The 25,057-nt window shown below is 43.0% G+C and overlaps 1 protein-coding gene across 1 annotated transcript in view; it reads left to right on the top strand.

Annotated features, from left to right (window-relative positions):
• LOC134338011 (ephrin type-B receptor 2) overlaps positions 1-25,057 on the top strand; it is a 532,321-nt gene that overhangs the window by 345,869 nt on the left and 161,395 nt on the right. The window contains exon 7 of the mRNA XM_063033507.1: positions 14,521-14,683. Coding sequence (XP_062889577.1) covers positions 14,521-14,683 — 163 coding nt within the window. The remainder of the gene's footprint in view (positions 1-14,520; positions 14,684-25,057) is intronic.

Here is a 25,057-nt window from a genome sequence, read left to right as displayed (position 1 = left end):
TACATAATGATTACCTTACTGCCAAATGAAAGAGCAAATAATTTTCACAAACAAGCGAAAATCTGCAGGTAGTGGAAAAACTAGCAACACACACAAAATGCTGGAGGAACTTGGGCCAAGACCCTTCTGAAGGGTCTTGGCCCGAAACATCGACCATACTCTTTCCCATAGATGCTGCCTGGCCTGCTGAGTTCCTCCAGCATTTTGTGTGTGTAGCAAATAATTTTCAGAGGAGATGTCTCATGCCTGCTTGGCATCAGCTATTCATTTGCAAGAACACATGATGCTGGATGATATGTTAAGAAATCTTCACAGACCTGGTGTGCAGATCAGTATTTGGATAGTAAATAGTTACAATAACAAGACTGTTTAGAAGTTGTATTCATTTCAATTGATTTTAAAAATGAATTTTAATAATTTTCACAGGATTTCAAAAATGCTTCATTTATTTCAATCTGTCTGTTATACTTTTCAACAATGAATGCACATAAATAAGCTTTTCCTCAAAAATCCATACTTATTGTTACAAATGTATTAATTAGTGATAATCTCTGCTCAGAATTACCATGACACATGAGAACATTTTTTAGAAAATTACCATCAATTTAGGGACAAAAGATTTGCCACCTCTGATTAGGGAAAGCTGCTGGAACGATAGAGTGAGACTTTGATCTGTTCTGCTTGTGTTGCTCAACACCTCCCTCTACTGGTTGGATAATGACACATAAATAAAGTAGGCATAGACATAGAATAGTACAGCACATTACAGGCCCTTCGGCCCACAATGTTGTACCGACCCTCAAACCCTGCCTCCCATATAACCCCCCCCACCTTAAATTCCTCCATATACCTGTCTAGTAGTCTCGTAAACTTCACGAGTGTATCTGCCTCCACCACTGACTCAGGCAGTGCATTCCACACACCAACCACTCTCTGAGTAAAAAACCTTCCTCTAATATCCCCCTTGAACTTCCCACCCCTTACCTTAAAGCCATGTCCTCTTGTATTGAGCAGTGATGCCCTGGGGAGGAGGAGCTGGCTATCCACTCTATCTATTCCTCTTAATATCTTCTACACCTCTATCATGTCTCCTCTCATCCTCCTTCTCTCCAAAGAGTAAAGCCCTAGCTCCCTTAATCTCTGATCATAATGCATACTCTCTAAACCAGGCAGCATCCTGGTAAATCTCCTCTGTACCCTTTCCAATGCTTCCACATCCTTCCTATAGTGAGGTGACCAGAACTGGGCACAGTACTGCAAGTGTGGCCTAACCAGAGTTTTATAGAGCTGCATCATTACATCGCGACTCTTAAATTCTATCCCTCGACTTATGAAAGCTAACACCCCAAAAGCTTTCTTAACTACCCTGTCTACCTGTGAGACAACTTTCAACAACATGTACCCCCAGATCCTTCTCCTCCTCCACACTACCAAGTATCCTGCCATTTACTTTGTACTCTGCCTTGGAGTTTGTCCTTCCAAAGTGTACCACTTCACACTTCTCCGGGTTGAACTCCATCTGCCACTTCTCATCCCACTTCTGCATCCTATCAATGTGTCTCTGCAATCTTTGACAATCCTCTACACTATCTACAACACCACCAAACTTTGTGTCATCTGCAAACTTGCCAACCCACCCTTCTACCCCCACATCCAGATCGTTAATAAAAATCACGAAAAGTAGAGGTCCCAGAACAGATCCATGTGGGACACCACTAGTCACAAGCCTCCAATCTGAATGTACTCCCTCCACTATGACCCTCTGCCTTCTGCAGACAAGCCAATTCTGAATCCACCTGGCCAAACTTCCCTGGATCCCATACCTTCTGACTTTCTGAATAAGCCTACCATGTGGAACCTTGTCAAATGCCTTACTAAGATCCATATAGATCACATCCACTGCACTACCCTCATCTATACGCCTGGTCACCTCCTCAAAGAATTCCATCAGGCTTGTTAGACACGATCTGCCCTTCACAAAGCCATGCTGACTGTCCCTGATCAGACCATGATTCTCTAAATGCCCATAGATCCTACCTCTAAGAATCTTTTCCAACAGTATTCCCACCACAGACGTAAGGCTTACTGGTCTATAATTACCCAGACCATCCCTACTACCTTTTTTGAACAAGGGGACAACATTCGCCTCCCTCCAATCCTCCAGTACCATTCCCATGGACAATGAGGACATAAAGATCCTAGCCAGATGCTCAGCAATCTCTTCCTTCGCCTCATGGAACAGCCTGGGGAATATTTCGTCAGGTCCCGGGGACTTATCCGTCCTAATGTATTTTAACAACTCTAACACCTCCTCTCCCTTAATATCAACATGCTCCAGAACATCAACTTCACTCATATTGTCCTCATCATCATCAAGTTCCCTCTCGTTGGTGAATACTGAAGAGAAGTATTCATTGAGGACCTCGCCCACTTCCACAGCCTCCAGGCGCATCTTCCCACCTTTATCTCCAATCAGTCCTACCTTCACTCCTGTCATCCTTTTGTTCTTCACATAATTGAAGAATGCCTTGGGGGCTTTCCTTTACCCTACTCACCAAAGCCTTCTCATGCCCCCTTCTTGCTCTTCTCTGCCCCTTCTGAAGCTCCTTTCTTACTTCCCTATATTCCTTAAAAGACCTAGCTGATCCTTGCTTCCTAAACCTCATGTATGCTGCCTTCTTCCACCTGACTAGATTTTCCACCTCACTTGTCACCCATGGTTCCTTCACCGTACCATTCTTTATCTTCCTAACTGGGACAAATTTATCCCTAACCTTTTGCAAGAGATCTCTAAACATCGACCACATGTCGATAGTACATTTCCCTGCAAAAACATCATCCCAATTCACACCCGTAAGTTCTAGCCTTATAGCCTCATAATTTGCCCTTCCCCAATTAAAAAACTTCCTGTCCTCTCTGATTCTGTCCTTTTCCATGATAATGCTAAAGGCCAGGGAGTGGTAGTCACTGTCCCCCAGATGCTCACCCACTGAGAGATCTGTGACCTGACCCGGTTCATTACCTAGTACTAGATCTAGTATGGCATTCCCCCTAGTCGGCCTGTCCACATACTGTGACAGGAATCTGTCCTGGACACACTTAACAAACTCTACCCCATCTAAACCCTTGGAACTAATCAGGTGCCATTCAATATTAGGGAAGTTAAAGTCACCCATGATAACAACCCTGTTATTTTTGCACCTTTCCAAACTCTGCCTCCTAATCTGCTCCTCTGTATCTCTGCTGCTACCAGGGGGCCTATAGAATACCCCCACCTGCTCCCTTCCTGTTCCAGACTTCCACCCATACTGACTCAACAGAGGATCCTGCTACATTACCCACCCTGTCCCTGACCAGTAATGCCACCCCTCCTCCTCCTCCCCCCCCCCGCATCCCTTTTAAAGCACTGAAATCCAGTAATATTGAGAATCCATTCCTGCCCTGGTGCCAGCCAAGTCTCTGTAATGGCCACTACATCATAATTCCATGTATGTATCCAAGCTCTCAGTTCATCAACTTTGATGAGAAAGTGACTGCATTTTGAGAAACAAAGCTGTGATTGTTGTTTCTGGAGTTGTGCAGATCCTGAATTGGGGCTGTTAGAGTAACCAGTGACAAGGATGTAGACATTAACCAGAGTGATTACAGAAGTGTTGCCTGCAATCTAGGAGATATTTTTTGGACTCTGGAGCTGTGGGATGACTTAATGAGGACTGAATTAATTCACTGATGAGTTTCCATTCATTCTGTTCTGGCACAGTGCAAGTCAACATGACCACAGCCAGTACTTTATTTTCTTTCAGTAGTTCAGTGAGCTGGAGTTGAATATGTAAAACTTCGCTGTAACTGACATCATAGGAAGAAAGAAATAATCCATTTTGTTCTGGATATCTGTTCTACGATATACCATAAACACTTTGCTACTTCCAGTGAAATCCGGAGATAAGATATTAAAGGATTAGTCAGACAAGTTAAACCCTCAAAATTAATAGTTAAATGAGTGCCTCACCCCTACTCCTCCAACAGTGCAGTTTTAACTACTGACATCTGCATGCGGATGAAACAGCTGCAGACCCATGGCCACTTTGAGAAGAATTGCTGAACACAGGTTAGAACCCACACAAGAAGCTGCATTGTAAAATGAGCATTTAATTTAGTCCAGGAAATGGAGACATGATCAAACAAACACAGCAGCTGTCCCAATGAAGGCTCTGGGTGTTATTGAATTGGGGGTCGAGCTTGGGGCATTTTGGGAGAATGGAAAGATTATTGAAGAGGAGTTGTTATCATTGCGCCAACAGCAACACCAAGCTAATTAGTGCAGACACAGAGTGAGAAGGCATAATGTAGTTTCAAGACTTAACAGTCAACAGTTTGCCTATAAGCAAAGGAGCACCACAGCAGTGTGAAGCTAATTGGAAAGAACACTGACAGGAATTTACTCATGAATATTGTGAAGAAGGTGGTGATCTAGCTAGATTGTGTACACGATTCATAATGTTAGAAGTCTATTGAATCTGTCTATAAATCTGTACTTACAGAAGTAGAGAAACTGTCAATGATAATTGCATGATAGTGATATTCAGTCAGGAATCTGTTACATCAGTCAGATGGTAGAGTGAAGCTCATGGAACGACCCACTTTCTTCCCTGCCCACACTGGGGAAGAATCAAGATAGCAGGGAGTGTGAAATGATGAAAAGTTTCCTCTTCTGTTTACTTAAGCCAATTTGAAATGCCTCTCTCAAAAACAGGTGTAGATTGAGGAGAGACTCAGAGTAAAAGAAATTATTTGTATCAGCTGAACTCCGAGGGGGTTAGTGATGATTTTTGTAAAATTCATAGCAACATCTCAGTTAATCAAAGTGCAGTCTGTACTGTACAGTATAAAGAATTGGCTGGAGCAGAGACACTGTGACAGTGGGAAACAATATTATCGAACCATTTGTTCCTGCAGTGAAGACAGATGGCACCATTAGGATCTCTGGAGATAATAAGATAACAATCAGCAGAGAACTAAAGGTTGTCAGGTACCTCTTAATCCTGATGACTTGTTTGCTCAACCAGGTGGAAGGCAGCTTCTCACCAGCTTTAATATATCAGATATCTGCAAATCAGGTTCGACTGAATCTCAAAGAACTATTCTAGCACAACAGACTCTGTTTAGGACAGTATCAGATCATCAGTGTTCCAGGGGACAGTGAGTAGTCTGATCTACAGTATTCTGGTATCTGATTAATAGTGTAGGAACATGAGGAGAATTTACTGATGTACTTCTCAAGTTCCAGAAGCAGGAATTTGGTTGAAGAATGACAAGTTGTATCTTTGCTGCCCCCAAAATAGTCTACATTGTTTATAAGGTAGATAAAGGACTCCATCCAACTAAAGAATAACTCATAGCATTGTTGCCTGCATTCACTCCAGCCAGTTGAACAGAACTGAGGCCCAACTCAAATTCCTTCACTGCTACGGATGTTACCTGTTCTCTTTCAGCAGTGTTAGGAACAGTAGTCAAAAGAGGAAAATGCTTGGGAAGAGATCAAACATTTGCTGAATTCATAGGCTCCTGAAAACAAAGATTTTGCTTCACAAATACTTTTGGGTGTATCTTACGGACTTTGGGCTGCTGAATATGAAAATCACCAGGAAATTTCCCTATCATGCATCTTTTTTTAAATCACCTATATTTGTTATTTCAATTCACAATTCAAGTCAATTAAACTGTTGCCCACAATGTAAGTTGAGAAGTTTTCTATCTTATCCAGGCATGCTTAGGTAGGGTAGATGCTGCATGGTAGAACAGGTTTTAGAAAGGCTAGAAAAGCATCTCTTTCTCTCTCTCTCTCTCTCTTTGTCTCCCTCACACACACACACACACACACACACACACACACACACACACACACACACTTCTTCAGTTGTCCATCAAAATCCGATGACGACGTCCACTCCTTTAACGGTGAGATCTTTGATGACTATACAGTCCTATCCTGGACCCACAAGCTCTATTGCAGGTGGGACATGTATATGTGGTAGTCGTGGTGGCAACCATGGCTGCATTTCTCCTGGCTCTCTTCTGCTGTCTTCTGGTTGTTCTTTCCATCTCCAGAATACGAACCCCGTCCTTACACAGCTGTCTCCAAGTGGTACGGTCAGCAGCAACATCCTCCAGGTCCTCGGGTCTGATCTTGCACTTCCTTAAAGCATTCTTCATCTGATCCTTATAGCATTTCTTCAGCCCTGCTGCTGAGCGTCGACAATAATGTAGCTGGCTGTATAACACACTGCGGGGTTGCCGACATGGGGGCATCCTTATCACGTGCCCCAGCCACTGCAGCTGGCGCTGGGTGATCATGGCCTCAATACTCCTGCAGTTGATCTTTACAAGTATTTCAGTGTGAAGCATCCACTCACGCCAGGTAATTCCCAGGACGCGCTGGAGACAGCTTATGTGGAAGCGCTCCAAGGACTTGATGTGACGGCTGTAGGTTACCCAAGCTTCACAGCTATAAAGGAGGGTGGTGACATAGACCACTTGGTATACGGTGGCCTTTGTGGAGGGACAAAGGACAAAGGCTCCTTACAAAGGTGGCCATGTACCAAGCGGTCTGCGTCACCACCTTCATCCCTACACACACACACACACACACACCGTTCTCAGCATTGTGTTTACAGATAGCGTCTGTGATCATGTGGTGTGAATGCTCTATGCTCATAGCTTATTGTAATAAAGTAATTGTATTTTCAGGAGTATTTGTGTTAGCAAAATGTCTCGCCAATGTTGCAACAGCTTAAATCTCAAAGGTGGAGCACAACTTCTCTTATTAAAGAAAGCCTATGAGCTCTGCTTTGAGTGTAAAATTGATGACCAAGACAAATCCTGGGCTCCTCATACTTGTTGTGCAACAAACACTGTCGAACGTAGAGCTGGCTCAGAGGTACTCAGGAGTCAATGCCATTTGCTGTCCTGATGATGTAGCGAGAGTAGAAGGATCATGCGGCAGACTGCTACTTTTGTCTGACCAGTGTGTTTGGTTTCTCTGGTAACAAAAGAAATCCATGGAATACCCCAATCTCCCTTCAGCCTTGGGACCTGCGCCACATGGTGATAGTGTTCTAGTACCAAAGTCACCAGAGGCATGGAGTTTACAGGAGGTAGACGAAAATTCCGTGATGCACGAGTCAGGAGTGCTAAGAACAACACTGATGCTGATACAGTACAGAACCCTTTATGTTGAGTGAGCCTCATCTGATAACTCAATCTAAGTTAAATGACCTGGTCAGAGACTTGGGTTTGTCAAAGGCAAAAGCAGAATTACTAGGTTCAGGACCGCAAGGATGGAATCTACTGTCACCAGGCACAAAACTTTCCACGAAGGAGTTTGATATTTGAGACAGATGTTTCCCAGAATAACTGATACCAAGATAAAGGAAGGCACTTTTCTTGGTCCACAAATCAAACAGGTTATTCAAAGAACTTCTAATGGGACCAGTAAAAAACACATGGAAGGGAACAGAAGACAATTTTTAAAAAGCTGTAAGAAGAGAAAAGGGGTACTTGAAAGCACATGATACAATAGGCCAAAGTCAGCATGGTTTCCTTAAGAGGAGATCTTGCATGACAAATCTGTTGGAATTCTTTAAGGAAGTACAGGCACAGAATAGACAAAGGAAAGTCAGTGGATGTTTTTACTTGGATTTTCAGAAGGTCTTTGACAGGGATCTGCACACAAGGCTGCTTAACAAGATAAGAGCCCATGGTATTACAGAAAAGATACTGGCATGGATAGGAGATTGACTGACTGGCAGGAGGGAAAGAGTGGAAATAAAGGAGTCCTTTTATGGTTGGCTGCTGATAACTAGTGGGGTTCCGCAGGGGAAGGTGTTGGGACTGCTTCTTTTCATGGTATCGGTCAATAAATTGAATGACAGAATTGATGACTGTAGACGATATGAACTTGGGTGAAGGGGCAGGCTGTGTCGAGGAAACGGAGAATCTGCAGTAGGAGTTGGACAGATTGGGAAATGGGCAAAAAAGTGGCAGCTGGAATATAGTGTAGTGAAGTATATGGTCATGCGCATTGGTAGAAGGAGTAAAGGCATAGACTATTTTCTAAGCAGGGAAAAAAAATCAAAATACAGAGGTGCAAAGGGACTTGGGAGTTATCATGTTGGATTCACTAAAGATTAACCTGCAGATAACTATCTTTGAAGTCTTGCTTTGTAATTTAGCTCTTAATTGTAAATCTTGCAGGATTTCACTCTCTTTTCATACCTGTGCTGTTGGTACCAACTTGTACCGTGATCACTGGCTGTCCCCCTACCTGTCCAGAATGCCCACCCAGCCACTGAGGTTTCCTTGACCATGGCACCAGTGGGGCAAAATACATGATTGGATTCTCATTCACAGCCAGAGAAATGTCCCTTATATTTCATTACTACAGCTCTCTCCCTGTCTTTTTTTCTTCCCTCCTTTATAGCAGACCTATCTGTTGCAATTCTACTCACTTGAATTTAGAGGAAAGGGAGACACTCTTATTGAAATACATGAGATACTTGGGGACTGGACCTTGTAAATACTGAGAAGATGTTTCATTTCAGAGGTAGACAGCCTGGTCTTGGATTAAGGTAATTACTGAGATGTTTCACTTCAGAGGTAGACAGCATGGTCTTAGATTAAAGGGACATTGGAAGGAGGTGAGGAAGAATTTCCATTTGGATTATAGCAAATTATTGGAACTTCTTGTTCCAGAGAACTGGGGAGCAGAAACCTTTTGATTCTAAGACAAACCTAGACACATTTTATAAACAGCAAATGATCAAAAGTTAAAGGGAAAGACAGGAAAATCAACTTGGTGAATATTAGATCAACAATGATCCTCTTGAATGATGGGGAAGGATCAAGGGACTGGTTTCACGATGTGCAGTATCGGATCCCGAGTGTGAGGAAAAGACAGGCTCTGTTGTAGAGACAGTGACAAGGGTTTATTCATAATAATTCCAAAAGAACATCAGTGGCTCAGCCGAGCAACATCGTTAGAAGTAACATTCTCAAAACTAGGACCCCATGATTAGCGCTAATCAGGCATCCGCTTAAATAATACAAGTAACATGGAATCCCTTTTTATCCCAAAATAAACTTAACAAGCTTAAGCAGAAGGCAGCAGAGACCACATTACAAAGAGTGAGTCATTCAAGAAAAACACAAGGAACTCTAAATGATCAGTGACTCTCATTAAACAATAATTAAGCAATTCAGCTGCTTTAAAACCCTCGGATCCCAACACTCTCTGGCATCCTGCACAGGCCCAAAGAGGTCATTAAAGTATCCCCATCCTTATAGGCAACACCTGACAGCCCAGGGAGACCTGCAAACTTGAGATCCAGGGAAGACTTGAGAGACCTGGGGACCGCGATAGGCAGAGTGACCTGAGGGATCCTCGAGATGGGAAGAACATTGAAAAAACCTTGGAAGAACTGAAATGTCATGGGAAACATTGTGAGCACCATGGGAAACCTTGAGAGCTTTAGGAACCTTGAGAACTGAACTGAAGAGATGGAGGAAGAGGTTCTTTCTCACAAACAGAGAAAGCTTGTAGGCAGCCTGAGAGGGAGGAGAGGCAAATGATAGAGAAGGGACGTGCTCAGACCGATGGTTTGAGATGTGTCTATTTTAATGCAAGGAGTATTATGAACTAAGTGGATGAGCTTAAAGCGTAGATCAGTACTTGGAGCAATGATGTTGTGGCCATTACAAAGACTTTGATGGGTCAGGGGCGGGAATGGTTATTTCGAGTGCCAGGCTTTAGATGTTTCAGTAAGGACAGGGAGGGAGGCAAAAGAGGTGGGGGCGTGGCACTGTTCATCAGAGATAGTGTCACAGCTGCAGAAAAGGGGAAAGTCATGGGGAAATTGTCTACAGAGTCTCTGTGGGTGGAAGTTAGGAAGAGGAAGGGGTCAATAACTCTACTGGGTGTTTTTTATAGACCACCCAATAGTAACAGGGACATCGAGGAACAGATAGAGAGACAGATTCTGCAAAGGTGTAATAATAACAGGGTTGTTGCGGTGGGAGATTTTAATTTCCCATATATTGATTGGCATCTCCCTAGAGCAAGGACTTTAGATTGGGTGGAGTTTGTTAGGTGTGTTTAGGAAGGTTTCTTGACACAATATGTAGATAAGCCTACAAGAGGAGAGGCTGTACTTGATCTGGTATTGGGAAATGAACCTGGTCAGGTGTCAGGTCTCTCAGTGGGAGAGCATTTTGGAGATAGTGATCACAATTCTATCTCCTTTACTGTAGCATTGGTTAGGGATAGGAACAGACAAGTTAGGAAAGAGTTTAATTGGAGTAAGGGGAAATATGAGGCTATCAGCAGGAACTTGGAAGTATAAATTGGGAACAGATGTTCGTAGGGAAATGTATGGAAGAAATGTGGCAAATGTTCATGGGATATTTGCGTGGAGTTCTGCATAGGTACATTCCAATGAGACTGGGAAACGATGGTAGGGTACAGGAACCGTGGTGTACAAAGGCTGTTGTAAATCTAGTCAAGAAGAAAAAAAAGCTTACGAAAGGTTCAAAAATCTAGGTAATGATAGAGATCGAGAAGATTATAAGGCTAGCAGGAAGGGGCTTAAGAATGAAATTAGGAGAGCCAGAAGGGACCATGAGAAAGCTTTGGCGGACAGGATTAAGGAAAACCCCAAGGCATTCTACAAGTATATGAAGAACAAAAGGATAAGACGTGAGAGAGCAGGGCCAATCAAGTGTGACAGTGGAAAAGTGTGTATGGAACTGGAGGAGATAACAGAGGTACTTAATGAGTACTTTGCTTCAATATTCACGATGGAAAAGGATCTTGGCGATTGTAGGGATGACTTACAGCGGACTGAAAAGCTTGAGCACGTAGATATTAAGAAAGAGGATGTGCTGGAGTTTTTGGAGAGCATCAAGTTGGATAAGTCACCGGGACAGGATGAGATGTACCCTAGGCTGCTGTGGGAGCAAGGGAGGATATTGCTGAGGCTCTGGCAATGATCTTTGCATCATCAAGGGGAATGGGAAAGGCTCCGGAGGATTGGAGGATTGCAGATATTGTTCCCTTATTCAAGAAAGGGAGCAGAGATAGCCCAGGAAATTATAGACCAATGAGTCTTACTTCAGTGGTTGGTAGGTTGATGGAAAAGATCCTGAGAGGCAGGATTTATGAACATTTGGAGAGGCATAATATGATTAGGGATAGTCAGCATGGCTTTGTCAAAGGCAGGTCATGCCTTACGAGCCTGATTGAATTTTTTTGAGGATGTGACAAAACACATTGATGAAGATAGAGCCAGAGATGTAGTGTATATGGATTTCAGCAAGGCATTTGATAGGGTACCCCATGTAAAGCTTATTGAGAAAGTAAGGAGGCATGGATCCAAGGAGACATGGCTTTGTGGATCCAGAACTGGCTTACCCACAGAAGATAAAGAGTGGTTGTAGCCAGGTCACGTTCTGCATGGAGGTTGGTGACCAGTGGTGTGCCTCAGGGATCTGTTCTGGGACCCTTACTCCTCGTGATTTTTATAAATGACCTGGACGAGGAAGTGGAGGGGTGGGTTAGTAAGTTTGCTGATGACACAAAGGTTGGAGGTGTTATGGATAGAGTGGAGGGCTTTCAGAGGTTACAGAGGGACATCAATAGGATGAAAAACTGGGCTGATAAATGGTAGATGGAGTTCAACCCAGGTAAGTTTGAGGTGGTTCATTTTGGTAGGTCAAATATGTTGGCAGAATATAATATTAATGGTAAGACTCTTGGCAGCGTGGAGGATCAGAGGGAGCTTGGGTTCAGAGACCACAGGACACCCAAAGCTGCTGCGTGGGTTGACTCTGTGGTTAAGAAGGCATATGGTGCATTGGCCTTCATCAATCGTGGAATTGAATTTAGGAGCCGAAAGGTAATGTTGCATCTATATAGGACCCTGGTCAGACCCCCTGGGAGTACTGTGCTCAGTTCTGGTCACATGAAAACCATAGAAAGGGTGCAGAGGAGATTTACAAGGATGTTGCCTGGATTGGGGAGCATGCCTTATGAGAATAGGTTAAGTGAACTCGGCCTTTTCTCCTTGGAGCAACAGAGGATGAGAGGTGACCTGATAGAGGTGTATAAGATGATGTGAGGCATTGATCATGTGGATAGTCAGAGGCTTTTTCCCAAGGCTGAAGTGGCTAGCATGAGAGGGCACAGTTTTAAGGTGCTTGGGAGTAGGTACAGAGGAGATGTCAGGGATAGATGTTTTACACAGAGAGTGGGGAGTGCGTGGAATAGGCTGCCGGCGACAGTGGTGGAGGCGGAAACGATAGGGTCTTTTAGGAGACTCCTGGATAGGTACATGGAGCTTAGAAAAGTAGAGGGCTATGGGTAGCCCTAGGTAATTTCTAAGGTAAGAAAGTGTTCGGCATAGCTTTGTGGGCCGAGGGGCCTGTATTGTGCTGTAGATTTTCTATGTTTCTAACCTGAGATACTTAGTCTGGGACACTTAGACCAGGAAATAGCCTTGAGACCTGGAAACTTGCATCCTTGAAAACATAAAACTCAAAACCTAGAGAAGGATTCTGGAAAGATATTACTCACAATTAGGATACAGAAGGCTGTACTCACAATTTTAAAGATTGAGACAGGTTTTCTTATTACTGAGCTACCTGGCTCTGTTTGATCTGTATCTGAAAGTTCAATTTTCACAGTCTGTACAATGACTTTCATCAAGAGGTTCAATGTAAGGTAGCTTACTCAGAGCCAAATGCTGTCTGGTGCCCTACAGAGGACCAAAGAGCTCATTACAACTGAATAGTCTGCTCTTCGTCCTATTTCTTATGACCCTGAGGGAGACAAACTGGCAGAGCCTTGGAGACAGAGTGGAGGAAAGGGCCAGACTGGGAGATGGCATTGACTTGATAGGACAATGGCTTCCATGCTATAATATCTTTATGACATTATAGACATTTTGTCTCTACATTGCAGCACTTTTTCAACCTCACTAATTCACCACTTAATTTATACTACTGTCCTCACATGACAGGAGGATGGGATTTGAATAATCTTAAATATATACACTGGAAGAAAAGGCTTTAAATTAAGGAAGGCAGAGAATACTGTTGCCCTCAACTGGATTAAAGTATAAAATTATAAACACCTTATGAAAGGACTTGGAGGAACTAGGGAGAGTGTGGAGGACATTTATGAGAATGCTTCCTTGGCTGAGGACAGTTTTTAGGATGTTTTGGAGGGCTGTGACTGCTTTCTTTGGAAAAGTGAAGTTTGAGGGAAGATGTGATAAAAAGTGTATAAAATGATGACAGATCTGGACAGAGTGAACTGTGGAAGCTCTCAGAGTGAGACATCACAGAAACAGACCCTTTGGCCCATTGATTATAGCTGACTATGTTGTCCATCTAGCTAATCCCAATTTCCTCTGTTTGGTCCATATCCCTCTAAGCTCCTCTTCTCCATGTATCTATGAAAGTCCTTTTTAAATGGTGCAATTATACCTGCCTCAACTACTCCTTCTGACAGGCCATTCCATATACTCACCACCCTTTGTATGAAAAAGTTGCCCCTCAGGTTCTTTTTAAACCTTTCCTCTCTCACCCTAAACTGATAGTCCGTAATTTTGGACTGTTAACATCTAATTTATAAGGTTATCATAATTTTAAACTCTTTTATAATGTCACTCCTCATTCTCCCACATTCCAAGGAATAGAGACCTAACCCAGGAAACCCCTTCTTGTTACTCATTCTGTAAACCTGGAAGCATCCTCGTAAATCTTTTCTTTACTCCTTCCAGTTTGGCCATATCTTTCCCATAACAGGGTGAACGCCGTACTCCAAGTGCAGATTCACCAACGATTTACACAACTGTAACATAATGACCCAGGTCCTACACTCAGTGAGGGCCAAGTGCCAAACACTCTTTTCACCACCCTGTCTAACAGAAATGCCACTTTCAATGAACTATGCACTTCTACTCCCAGGTCCCTCTGTTCCACTATTCTTCCTAGTCTTGTTGGAGTCTAAGAACAGAGGTCATTTAAAGTTAAATTGGATAGATATATGGACAGGAAAGGAATGGAGGGTTATAGGCTGAGTGTAGGTCGGTGGGACTAGGTGAGAGAAAGAGTTTGGCACAGACTAGAAGGGCCGAGATGGCCTGTTTCCGTGCTGTAATTGTTATATGGTTATATAGTCATGGGTGTAAATTAAACAGAATTAAGAGTAAACTACTTTTGTGCAGTGGTTGAAAGACATTGTCTGCAGATGTGCTGGACACAGGTTCCACTGTGGCCTCCAGGCAATTACATAAATAAACACTGAGGAAAGATTTTACACAGAAAGGGCTGGGGAACTAATGAGTTACTCGTGAAGAAAGCCAGTATGGACAGAATGGGCTGAATAATCTTCCATGCTGTAACCATTCTGTGATCCCATGAATTAATACAGACCAAGCTGAGAGAGGTTTCTTCGTTGTGTAGGATCAAACCAAGTACAACTTCTCAACTGTGAAGAGCCAAACGAACACAATCACCATCCGCAATCTTCATGTTGGCACCATCTACGTCTTCCAAGTACGAGCACGGACTGTGGCAGGCTTTGGGCAATTCAGTGGGAAGATGTATTTTCAGACAATGACAGAAGGTAAGCAGGCACCTTCTTGCCTTAGATGGAAGAACTGTTGATGTGGCTGTATGTGGACATACTTCCTGATTGATTTCAAACCTTAGAAAAGCAATTATCTCCACATTAAAAAAGAGTCTCAAAGTCAAAAACAGAAATGCTGAAAATACTCAGCAGGTCAGGACACCATGTGTGAGAAAATAAACAAAATTAACACTTCAAATTGAAGATTCCAAATAGCTGTGCAGCATACCTGTGTCTGTATGCCTGAGTAACAGTAATTCACTGTAACCTACATTTACATTTTCGAAAGAATGTGTTTAATTTGATGTTTAGTCGTTGCACCCCAGCAGCAGTAGTTCATCTGATCCTTGTCTGGATTGCTACCAATAAAAGCTATGATTGGGAAACAAAACCAAGCAGCTAGTAAAGTCATAGCCATAGTCATAGTCATACTTTATTGATCCCGGGGAAACTGGTCTTCGTTGTGGCATTATTAGCTTGTTACTGATCTCCTGCTATTTAGGTGTATTTCATCGGGGACATCAACTGAAATTACCTTGCGCCTCATCAGATATATACATCATGTGCAGACTGGTAGTTTCTTTGCTAAAAAAGAGAGATGCCACTGGTCAGTCTGAACCGTTTCTCATCTCCCTGCAGATTCACTGAGTATTTCCAGCACTTCTTTTTATTTCTGAAATCTGAATCAAGATTAAGAGGGTGTAATTAGAGACAGAACACTAATGCAGCTACAAATTAAGAAATTATACAAAATTGAAGAAAAATTACAGCCTTGCAGATCCATGAAAATTGGAAACTTTCATCATTCAAATATAGAGGGAGTGTAATCCTTGCAAAAGGAGGGAGTGTTCACTCATGTACCTTCCAGATCAGTCAAATTTTAGTTAAACTGGACTGAATATTGCTGAATTTAGAAACAGATAAAGAGTTAGGAAATGTAGAGATGAACTCATGGAGAATTGTGTTATCAGACCAAATGTGCTAAGAAAATCTCCTTTTGATCAGCATCCACCACTGACATTTGACAGATGTATCATCATTTAATTACTTGAAACTGGCTCAGAGAGCAGCCAGGTCAGGGAATACTCCTGGTAAACAATACTAAATTTACCAAGGAGGCTCTGGGTCCCCAGTGCTGACTGAACTGACCAGCAAAGCTGAAAGACACAACTTCCAAGGTGGACTTCTGTGGCTAATGAGAGAAACAGCAAAAGAGAGTAAAATATTTAACCACTTCCTCCCTGATCCATCAGCCACAGATAACTGTACGTGATATTTTCAGTAGGTGTAACTACAGCAGAGTCCTCATGGGGATGGTTCCAGCTAAATACTGATGAAGGATTCATGAAAAATTAGATGGATTCAGAATAACTAACAGCTCAAGACAGGGAAGCACAGTGTTTGGGACTATATGTAGTAGAAGAACTGTGGTAATAAAATTCTCATCCAATCAAAGACCAAACACAGCTCAATGAATCACAGAAATGTAAGCATATTTAGTGCATCATACCCTTTTTAAGATATATTTTTTACCATATGAGATTTCTGCCTTATTCATCCTTTCAGTTCCAGTTAGTTATCGCTCAGTGAGAGATATTTTTCCACACTCCACTAATCCTTTAATTTAAAACAATTACTAATCTCTGCCAGGGTAAATAAATCCTGCCTGCTTAACCGAATATGGTCTGCAATAATTGTATACACTTCAGCTGAATTTCCCCTCCGTTTCTTTTGTTCTAAGGCAATCACCCCAGAGTGATTGTCTCTTCATAACTGTACACCTGGTTACAATCCCTTTAATCCTCTCTCCACTCGCTCCAGTGCTATAGCACCTTTCCTGTAATGCAGTGAACAGAAATGTGCACAGTACTCCAGCTTTAGCCTCCAGGATGTTAAATAACTTTCCAGCTGCAGATCAGATGATGTTCGATACAATTCTAGCTGTGGTCTTGATGGTATTCTATACAGTTTTAATATGACATCCTTACTTTTGCCTTTGGTGCCTCAGCTAATAAAGACAAACATCTAAAATTCCTACTTAATCACCTTATCTCCTAGCCCTGCTCCATTCTGAGATCCGTGAAGATGCTCTCCAACATCATTCTGGTCTCCTGTTGTATCCCATCATTTATTGTATGTTTTCTGCCATACTTGCCTTTCCTAAACATACCATCTCTGATTTATAGTCATAAAAGGGAACGATATAGAAATAGGCCCTTTGACCCAACAAGTCAACGTCGACCCATTTCTCCGGAGTGGATTCTGACATGAATGGGTCCACGTCGACCCATTTTTCCGGAGTGGAGTCTGGAGTGAATTGGTCCACATCGATCTATTTCTCCGGAGTGAATTCCATTTGGTACTTGTTTGCATACTTAACTAATCAATAGATCTGACTCTGCGCCCGAGAAATCTCTCCCCCCCATTATCAACCACACTGCCAGTTGTGGAGTCATTGGCAAGCTTCTTTGTTGTGGCCTGTACATTTATACCAATTCGTTTAATCAAAATCAAGAAACCTAGTACTGGACCTCACTGCACACAGCCCTGTAGTCACTAACATTCCTGTCTTTCACCCTGCTAAGTTTTAATACAGCTTTTCCTTTGGTATTCCAGATCAATCAGCCAAATTTGACTTACGAAATATGCTGTTCTTTTGATATTCTATGATACTGCCCAAAAAAAATCAACGAAGATAGTAAAACTCAACCTTTCCTTAACAAACGTACACTGCTTTCCTGACTTACGCTGTCACTGAGAATGTCTTCCATTACCTTAACCACTTCCACTTTCCCTGATCTGTACTGTCATCTTCTCTCCATTGGCACCACATCAGCAATCTTCTGGTCCTCCCTCATCCTATCTATTGTTAAACATTATTACTGCTTCTTTTGTTTCTTTGTTCAGGGGCCAGAGATACATTCTGTTCCGGTCTGGCAATACGCCCACGTTGCAGGAATGTTAGAAGTAATTTGTCATTTTTAATGTTCGACATTCTTTCCATTTATTGACAATACCTATAACAGCCATCTCTTTAAACCAATCTGCAAGGTATTATTTCAGAACTTTGCACATTCCAGTTGCTATGTGCTCTAATAGAACACACACTTTCTCTTTTCTTCCATTTATTCATGAAGTATCTTAAAATTTTCATTGATTTTACTTGCCAATACTTTCATTTGCACCTTCTTTAACTTCCTAATTTCCTCCTTTTACTCCAGTGAATTCCACCCACTACTGAGCTCTAAAGTAACTGTCATAATCTTCTAATGTTTACCTTATCCTACTCCGTATATTTGTTAATACTCAAGGGGGTCTAGAATTTAATCGGGAACATTTTTGTTCAAAACGTTCATTACCTTCTCCTGGAATGTTTCCACTTATTTTCACATTGCTGTCCTTCCTTGCAAGATCAGAATCGGAATCAGAAATCAGAATCAGGTTTATTATCACCAGCATGTGACATGAAATTAGTTAACATAGCAGCAGCAGTTCAATGCAATCCATAATATAGAAGAAAAAAAACAAAATAAATTAATAAATCCGGATAATTATAGACCAGTGAGCCTTACATCTGTGGTGGGAAAGCTGTTGGGAAAGATTCTTAGAGATAGGATCTATGGGCATTTAGAGAATCATGGTCTGATCAGGGACAGTCAGCATGGCTTTGTGAAGGGCAGATCGTGTCTAACAAGCCTGATAGAGATCTTTGACGAGGTGACCAGGCATATAGATGAGGGTAGTGCAGTAGATGTAATCTACATGGATTTTAGTAAGGCATTTGACAAGGTTCTACCTGGTAGGCTTATTCAGAAAGTCAGAAGGCATGGAAGTTGAAGTCAGAAGGCATGGAACATCCAGGGAAGTTTGGCCAGGTGGATTCAGAATTGGCTTGCCTGCAGAAGGCAGAGGGTCGTGGTGGAGGGAGTACATTCGGATTGGAGGGTTGTGACTAGTGGTGTCCCACATGGATTGGTTCAGGGACCTCTACTTTTCGTGATTTTATTAACGACCTGGATGTGGAGGTAGAAGGGTGGGTTAGCAAGTTTGCAGATGACACAAAGGTTGGTGGTGTTGTATATAGCGTAGAGGATTGTCAAAGATTGCAGGGAGACATTGTTAGGTTGCAGAAGTGGGCCAAGAAGTGGCAGATGGAGTTCAACCTGGAGAAGTGTGAGGTGGTACACTTTGGAAGAACAAACTCCAAAGCAGAGTAGAAAGTAAATGGCAGGATACTTGGTAGTGTGGAGGAGCAGAGGGATCTGGGGGTACATGTCCACAGAACCCTGAAAGTTTCCTCACAGGTAGATAGGGTAGTTAAGAAAGCTTATGGGGTGTTAGCTTTCGTAAGTCGAGGGATAAAGTTTAAGAGTCGCAAGGTAATGATTCAGCTCTATAAAACTCTGGTTAGGCCACACTTGGAGTACTGTGTCCAGTTCTGGTCGCCTCACGATAGGAAGGATGTGGAAGCATTGGAAAGGGTACAGAGGAGATTTACCAGGATGCTGCCCGGTTTAGAGAGTATGGATTATGATCAGAGATTAAAGGAGTTAGGGCTTTACTCTTTGGAGAGAAGGAGGATGAGAGGAGACATGATAGAGGTGTACAAGATAATAAGAGAAAGAGATAGAGTGGATAGCCAGCGCCTCTTCCCCAGGGCGCCACTGCTCAATACCAGGGGACATGGCTTTAAGGTAAAGGGTGGAAAGTTCAAGGGGGATATTAGAGGAAGGTTTTTCACTCAGAGAGTGGTTGGTGCGTGGAATGCACTGCCTGAGTCAGTGGTGGAGGCAGATACACTCGTGAAATTTAAGAGACTACTAGACAGGTATATGGAGGAATTTAAGGTGGGGGGGTTATATGGGAGGCAGGGTTTGAGGGTCAGCACAACAATGTGGGTCGAAGGGCCTGTACTGTGCTGTAGTATTCGATGTTCTATGTTCTTTAATAAAATAAATAAATGCATCAATTACAGTATAGATATATTGAATAGATTAAAAATCATGCAAAAAGTGGAAATACTGTATATTACTATGTATTCCTGAGGTGAATCTCCATGGCCAACACGCTAACGTTTGAATGGAAAATGGAGACAGATTATATCAGCCTCATCCAACTGACCAGGAAGACGCAACCAAAGATTTAATAGAAATTCTGAAACTATGATTCCATCTTTGAGAGCTTTGCACAGTAATCAGTATTCATACAATCATGAATTGTGAATCTGTATGCAAAACTTCAAAAGTACAAGTTATATTGTTGAAAACTACATTAATATGGCTTGAAGAAATTTTACAGTTTCCTTCTACTGGCTCAGAGATACAGGTATGCCTCAGGATGTCTTCAACAGACTGGTCCAGTGTACAAGGCACCAGTTTAACAAGCTGACAGTTCAGCTTGTCTGAGAGTCAGTGCTTGCAGGAATCAAAATCGGAATCAGAATCAGGTTTATTATCACCGGCATGTGACGTGAAATTTAATTGCAGCAGTTTAATGCAATACATAATATAGAAGGGAGAAAATAAAATAATAATAAATAAGTAAATCAATTACAGTATACATATATTGAATAGATTAAAAACGTGCAAAAAACAGAAATACTGTATATTTTAAAAAGTGAGGTAGTGTCCAAAGGTTCAATGTCCATTTAGGAATCAGATGGCAGAGGGGAAGAAGCTGTTCCTGAATCGCTGAGTGTATGCCTTCAGGCTTCTGTACCTCGTACCTGATGGTAGCAGTGAGAAAAGGGCATGCCCTGGATTCTGGAAGTCCTTAATAATGGACACTGCCTTTCTGAGACACCGCTCCTTGAAGATGTTCTGGGTACTTTGTAGGCTAGTACCCAAGATGGAACCAACTAAATCAAACCTCAGCTCAGAGAAATTGACCTTGCCCTAATCGATGACTTGAATTCTGGTTCTTGATTTCCCAACCCTGGGAAAATGTGTGTCCACGTCCACTCATAATTTTATACACCTCTATTCTCATCCCTCATTCTCCTATGTTCCTATGAATAAAGGGGAGGGGAAGGAGGGAACGTTGATTCAGACCATGAGAGGCCTGCGTCGGGCATTTTCATGCCTTACAAGGCGCAGATTGGAAGTGTGTGTGGAGTGCCACTCCTCGCACAGACTAGAGCAATGTGTGATTAAGTGCCTTGCTCAAGGGCACAAACACGCTGCCACAGCTGAGGCTGGAACTAGCGACCTTGAGATAACTAGACGAACGCCTTAACCACTTGGCCATGTGCCCAACCCGAACTGAATCGAATTGGCTGTTTAACTTTTAGAGTCATAGAGTCATATAAATCTACAGCACAGAAACAGACCCTTTGGCCCATCTAGTCCATGCCAAGCCACCTAAACTGCCTACTCCCATCAATCTACACTGGGACCATCGCCCACCATACCCTTATCATGTACCTATCCAAACTTCTCTTAAACGTTGAAATCAATCAGCATGCACCACTGTGCTAGCAGTTTTTCCACGCTCTGAGTGAAGAAATTTCCCCTCATTTTCGTCCTTTAGATTAGATTAGATTAGATTCAACTTTATTGTCATTGTGCCAAGTACAGATACAAAGTCAATGAAATGCATCTGACCAGAAATGCAAAGAATGGTGTTATTTACAAGATAACTGTGAATAAAAAGGAAATGCTACAGCACTCAGATATAAAAGTACTGAGACAGTACAATATGGGTGCAATACTGCTTAGCGCTGTGACGTCAGATTCAGCGGGGTCACAGCCTCAGGGAAGAAGCTCTTCCTGTGCCTGCTGGTGCAGGAGTGGAGGCTCCTGTAGTGCCTACCAGATGGGAGGAGAGTAAAAAGTCCATGGTTAGGGTGAGACGCATCCCTGATAATGCTTTTCCCCCTGCCCAGGCAGCGTTTATGGTAGATGTTCTCAATGGTGGGCAATTGTGTACCAATAATCCGCTGGGGAGATTTCACCACACGCTGGAGTGCTTTGCAGTCCGATACGGGACAATTGCCATACCACACTGAGATGCAGATGGTGAGTATGCTCTCAATAGTACAGCGGTAAAAGTCCATCAGTATTCTGGGACAGAGGTGAGCTTTCTTCACGCTCCGCAGGAAATAAAGGCGCTGTTGCACCTTTTTGATCAGGATGGAGGAGTTCAGGGACCAGGTGAGATCCTCGGAAATGTGGACACCAAGGAATTTGAAGCTTGATACATGCTCCACTACAGCTCCGTTGATGTAGATGGGGACATGAGTGTGGCTCCTAGCATGCCTGAAGTCCACAACGATCTCCTTGGTCTTCTGGATGTTAAGGGCCAGGTTGTTGTCGGCACACCAAACAGCCAGGTGCTGGACCTCGTCCCTGTAGGCCGTCTCGTCATCTCCTCTGATCAGGCCAACCACCGTGGTGACCTCTGCGAACTTGATTATGGAGTTAGAACTATGTACAGGAACGCAGTCATAGGTGAAAAGGGAGTACAGAAGAGGGCTCAGCACACAGCCTTGAGGTTCAGGGTGAGAGTGGAGGAGGAGAGGTTGTCTAACTTAACTGATTGGGGTCTGTTAGTCAGAAAGTCCAAGGTCCAATTGCAGAGGGATGAGCTGATACCAAGCTGGCAAAGTTTGGCGATCAGCTTGGAGGGGATCACAGTGTTGAATGCCGAACTAAACTCAATGAACAGCATTCTGACGTAAGAGTTGGGGCCATCCAGGTGGGTCAGGGCAGGGTGAAGTGCCGTGGAGATGGCGTCCTCTGTTGACCTGTTGGTGCGATAGGCAAATTGATGGGGGTCCAGTGTAGTGGGCAGACAGGATTTCTGCCCACTACCCTGGACCCTTTACCTTTAACCCATGACCTCTAGTTGTAGTCCCACCCAACCTCAGTGGGAAAAAGTCTGCTTGCATTTACGCTTTCTATACCCCTCTGTTACAACATGTGGGTTTTGACCAAAGGAAAATATAGGTGGCTGGCGTCACTTAGCACTTCTGTACAAGTGTGTTTATTAGATGCGTCAAAATCAAACTTACGACAATTAGTGAAAGTAGTGAAAAGAAAGCTGCCCATATTTACAAAAGGTATTTACCAGAAAACACGATAAATTGCTCTATGCTATTTTCTCGAGTATGAACACCTGGCACTCGATCTCTCTCTCGTACTGAGAGCAATCTGTCCTGTTTCTTAGGCACCAGGACATACCATCTTTAAGTACCTACAAAGTTAATATAGGACTACATATGAATTAGAATATGATGTATCCCACAATGTATTTACAATCATACTACAAAATAAACAGAGGTACCTACCTTAAATACAGTATACAAACAACAGATACATATTACTCATTACTAAAGAAATGGAATATTCCACTGTCTATGGCAGCAAAGCCAACCTATTATAAGAATATGCCAGCAGAAAGACAATAAAGCGTGTACACTCAGTGCAACGACAGCAGAATGACAAGGCAGTGTGTGTGTGTGTGTGTGTGTGTGCGCGCGCGCGCACGCGCGCGTGTGCATACAGACTGCATTATCAAGCATTCACTATCACACCATCATAATTTAGTATACCTCTATCAAATTTCCCCTCAATCTTCCAAGAATAACGTCCTAACCTAATGAATCATTCCTTATAACTCAGGTCCTCCAGCCCCAGCAACATCCTTGTAAATTTTCTCTGTACTCTTTCAAATTTATTTACATCTTTCCTGCAGGTAGGTGACTAAAGCTGCACACAATATCCAAAGTAGGCCTCACCAACGTCTTACACGACTTCAACATAACATAACATCCCATCTCCTTACTCAGTACATTGATTTATGAAGGATAATGTGCCAAAAGCTTTCTTTACAATCCTATCTACATGTAACACCACTTTCAATGAACTATGGACCTGTATTCCCAGATCCCTTTGTTCTCCAGCACTCCTCAGTCCCGTATCATCCACTGTGTAAGACCTACCCTGGTTGGTCCTACCGAAATGCAATCCCCTCACACTTGTCTGCATTAAATCCATCTGCCATTTTTCAGCCCACTTTTACAACTGGTCCAGATCCCACTGTAATCTCTGATAGTCTTCCTCACTGTCCACTACATCCCCATTCTTGGCGTCATCTGCAAATTTGCTGATCCAGATTATCATCCAGATCAGTGATGACTTGCAGCAGACTGAAAAGCATGAGCATGTGGATATTAAGAAAGAGGATGTGCTGGAGCTTTTGGAAAGCATCAAGTTGGATAAGTTGCCGGGACTGGATGAGATGAACCTCAGGGTACTGTAGGAGGTGAGGGAGGAGTGTGCTGAGCCTCTGGCGATGATCTTGCATCATCATTGGGGACGGGAAAGGTTCCAGAGGATTGGAGGGTTGCAGATGTTGTTCCCTTCTTCAAGAAAGGGAGTAGAGATAGCCCAGGAATTTATAGACCAGTGAGTCTTACTTCAGTGGTTGGCAAGTTGATGAAGAAGATCTTGAGAGGCAAGATTTATGAACATTTGGAGAGGTATAATATGATTAGGAATACTCAGCATGGCTTTGTTAAAGGCAGGTCGTGCCTTACGAGCCTGATTGAATTTTTTGAGGTTGTGACTAAACACATTGATGAAGGCAGAGCAATAGATGTAGTGTATATGGATTTCAGCAAGGCATTTGATAAGGTACCCCATGCAAAGCTTATTGAGAAAGTAAAGAGGCATTGAATCCAAGGGGACATTGCTTTGTGGATCCAGAACTGGCTTGCCCACAGAAGGCAAAGAGTGGTTGTAGACGGGTCATGTTCTGCATGGGGGTTGACCAGTGGTGTGCCTCAGGGACCCTTACTCTTCGTGATTTTTATAAGTGACCTGGATAAGGAAGTGGAGGGATGGGTTAGTAAGTTTGCTGATGACACAAAGGTTGGGGATGTTGTGGATAGTGTGGAGGGCTGTCAGAGGTTATAGCAGGACATTGATAGGATGCAAAACTGGGCTGAGAAGTGGCAGATGGAGTTCAACCCAGATAAGTGTGAAGTGGTTCATTTTGGTAGGTCAAATATGATGGCAGATTGTAGTGTTAATAGTAAGACTCTTGGCGCTGTGGAGGATCAGAAGGATCTTGGGGTCCGAGTCCATAGGACGCTCAAGCAGCCGCGCAGGTTGACCCTGTGGTTAAGAAGGCGTGCGGTGTATTGGCCTTCATCAATCGTGGAATTCAATTTAGGAACTGAGAGGTAACGTGCAGCTATATAGGACCCTGGTCAGATCCCACTTGGAGTACTGTGCTCAGTTCTGGTTGCCTCACTACAGGAAGGATGTGGAAATGGTAGAAAGGGTACAGAGGAGATTTATAAGGACGTTGCCTGGATTGGGGAGCATGCCTTATGAAAACAGGTTGAGTGCACTCGGCCTTTTCTCC

The sequence above is a fragment of the Mobula hypostoma genome, chromosome 25 (genome assembly GCF_963921235.1).
Source record: "Mobula hypostoma chromosome 25, sMobHyp1.1, whole genome shotgun sequence".
In the NCBI taxonomy this organism is placed as follows: domain Eukaryota; kingdom Metazoa; phylum Chordata; class Chondrichthyes; order Myliobatiformes; family Myliobatidae; genus Mobula; species Mobula hypostoma.
Note: the sequence above shows the minus strand (reverse complement) of the source record. Positions and strands in the feature narration are given on the sequence as shown.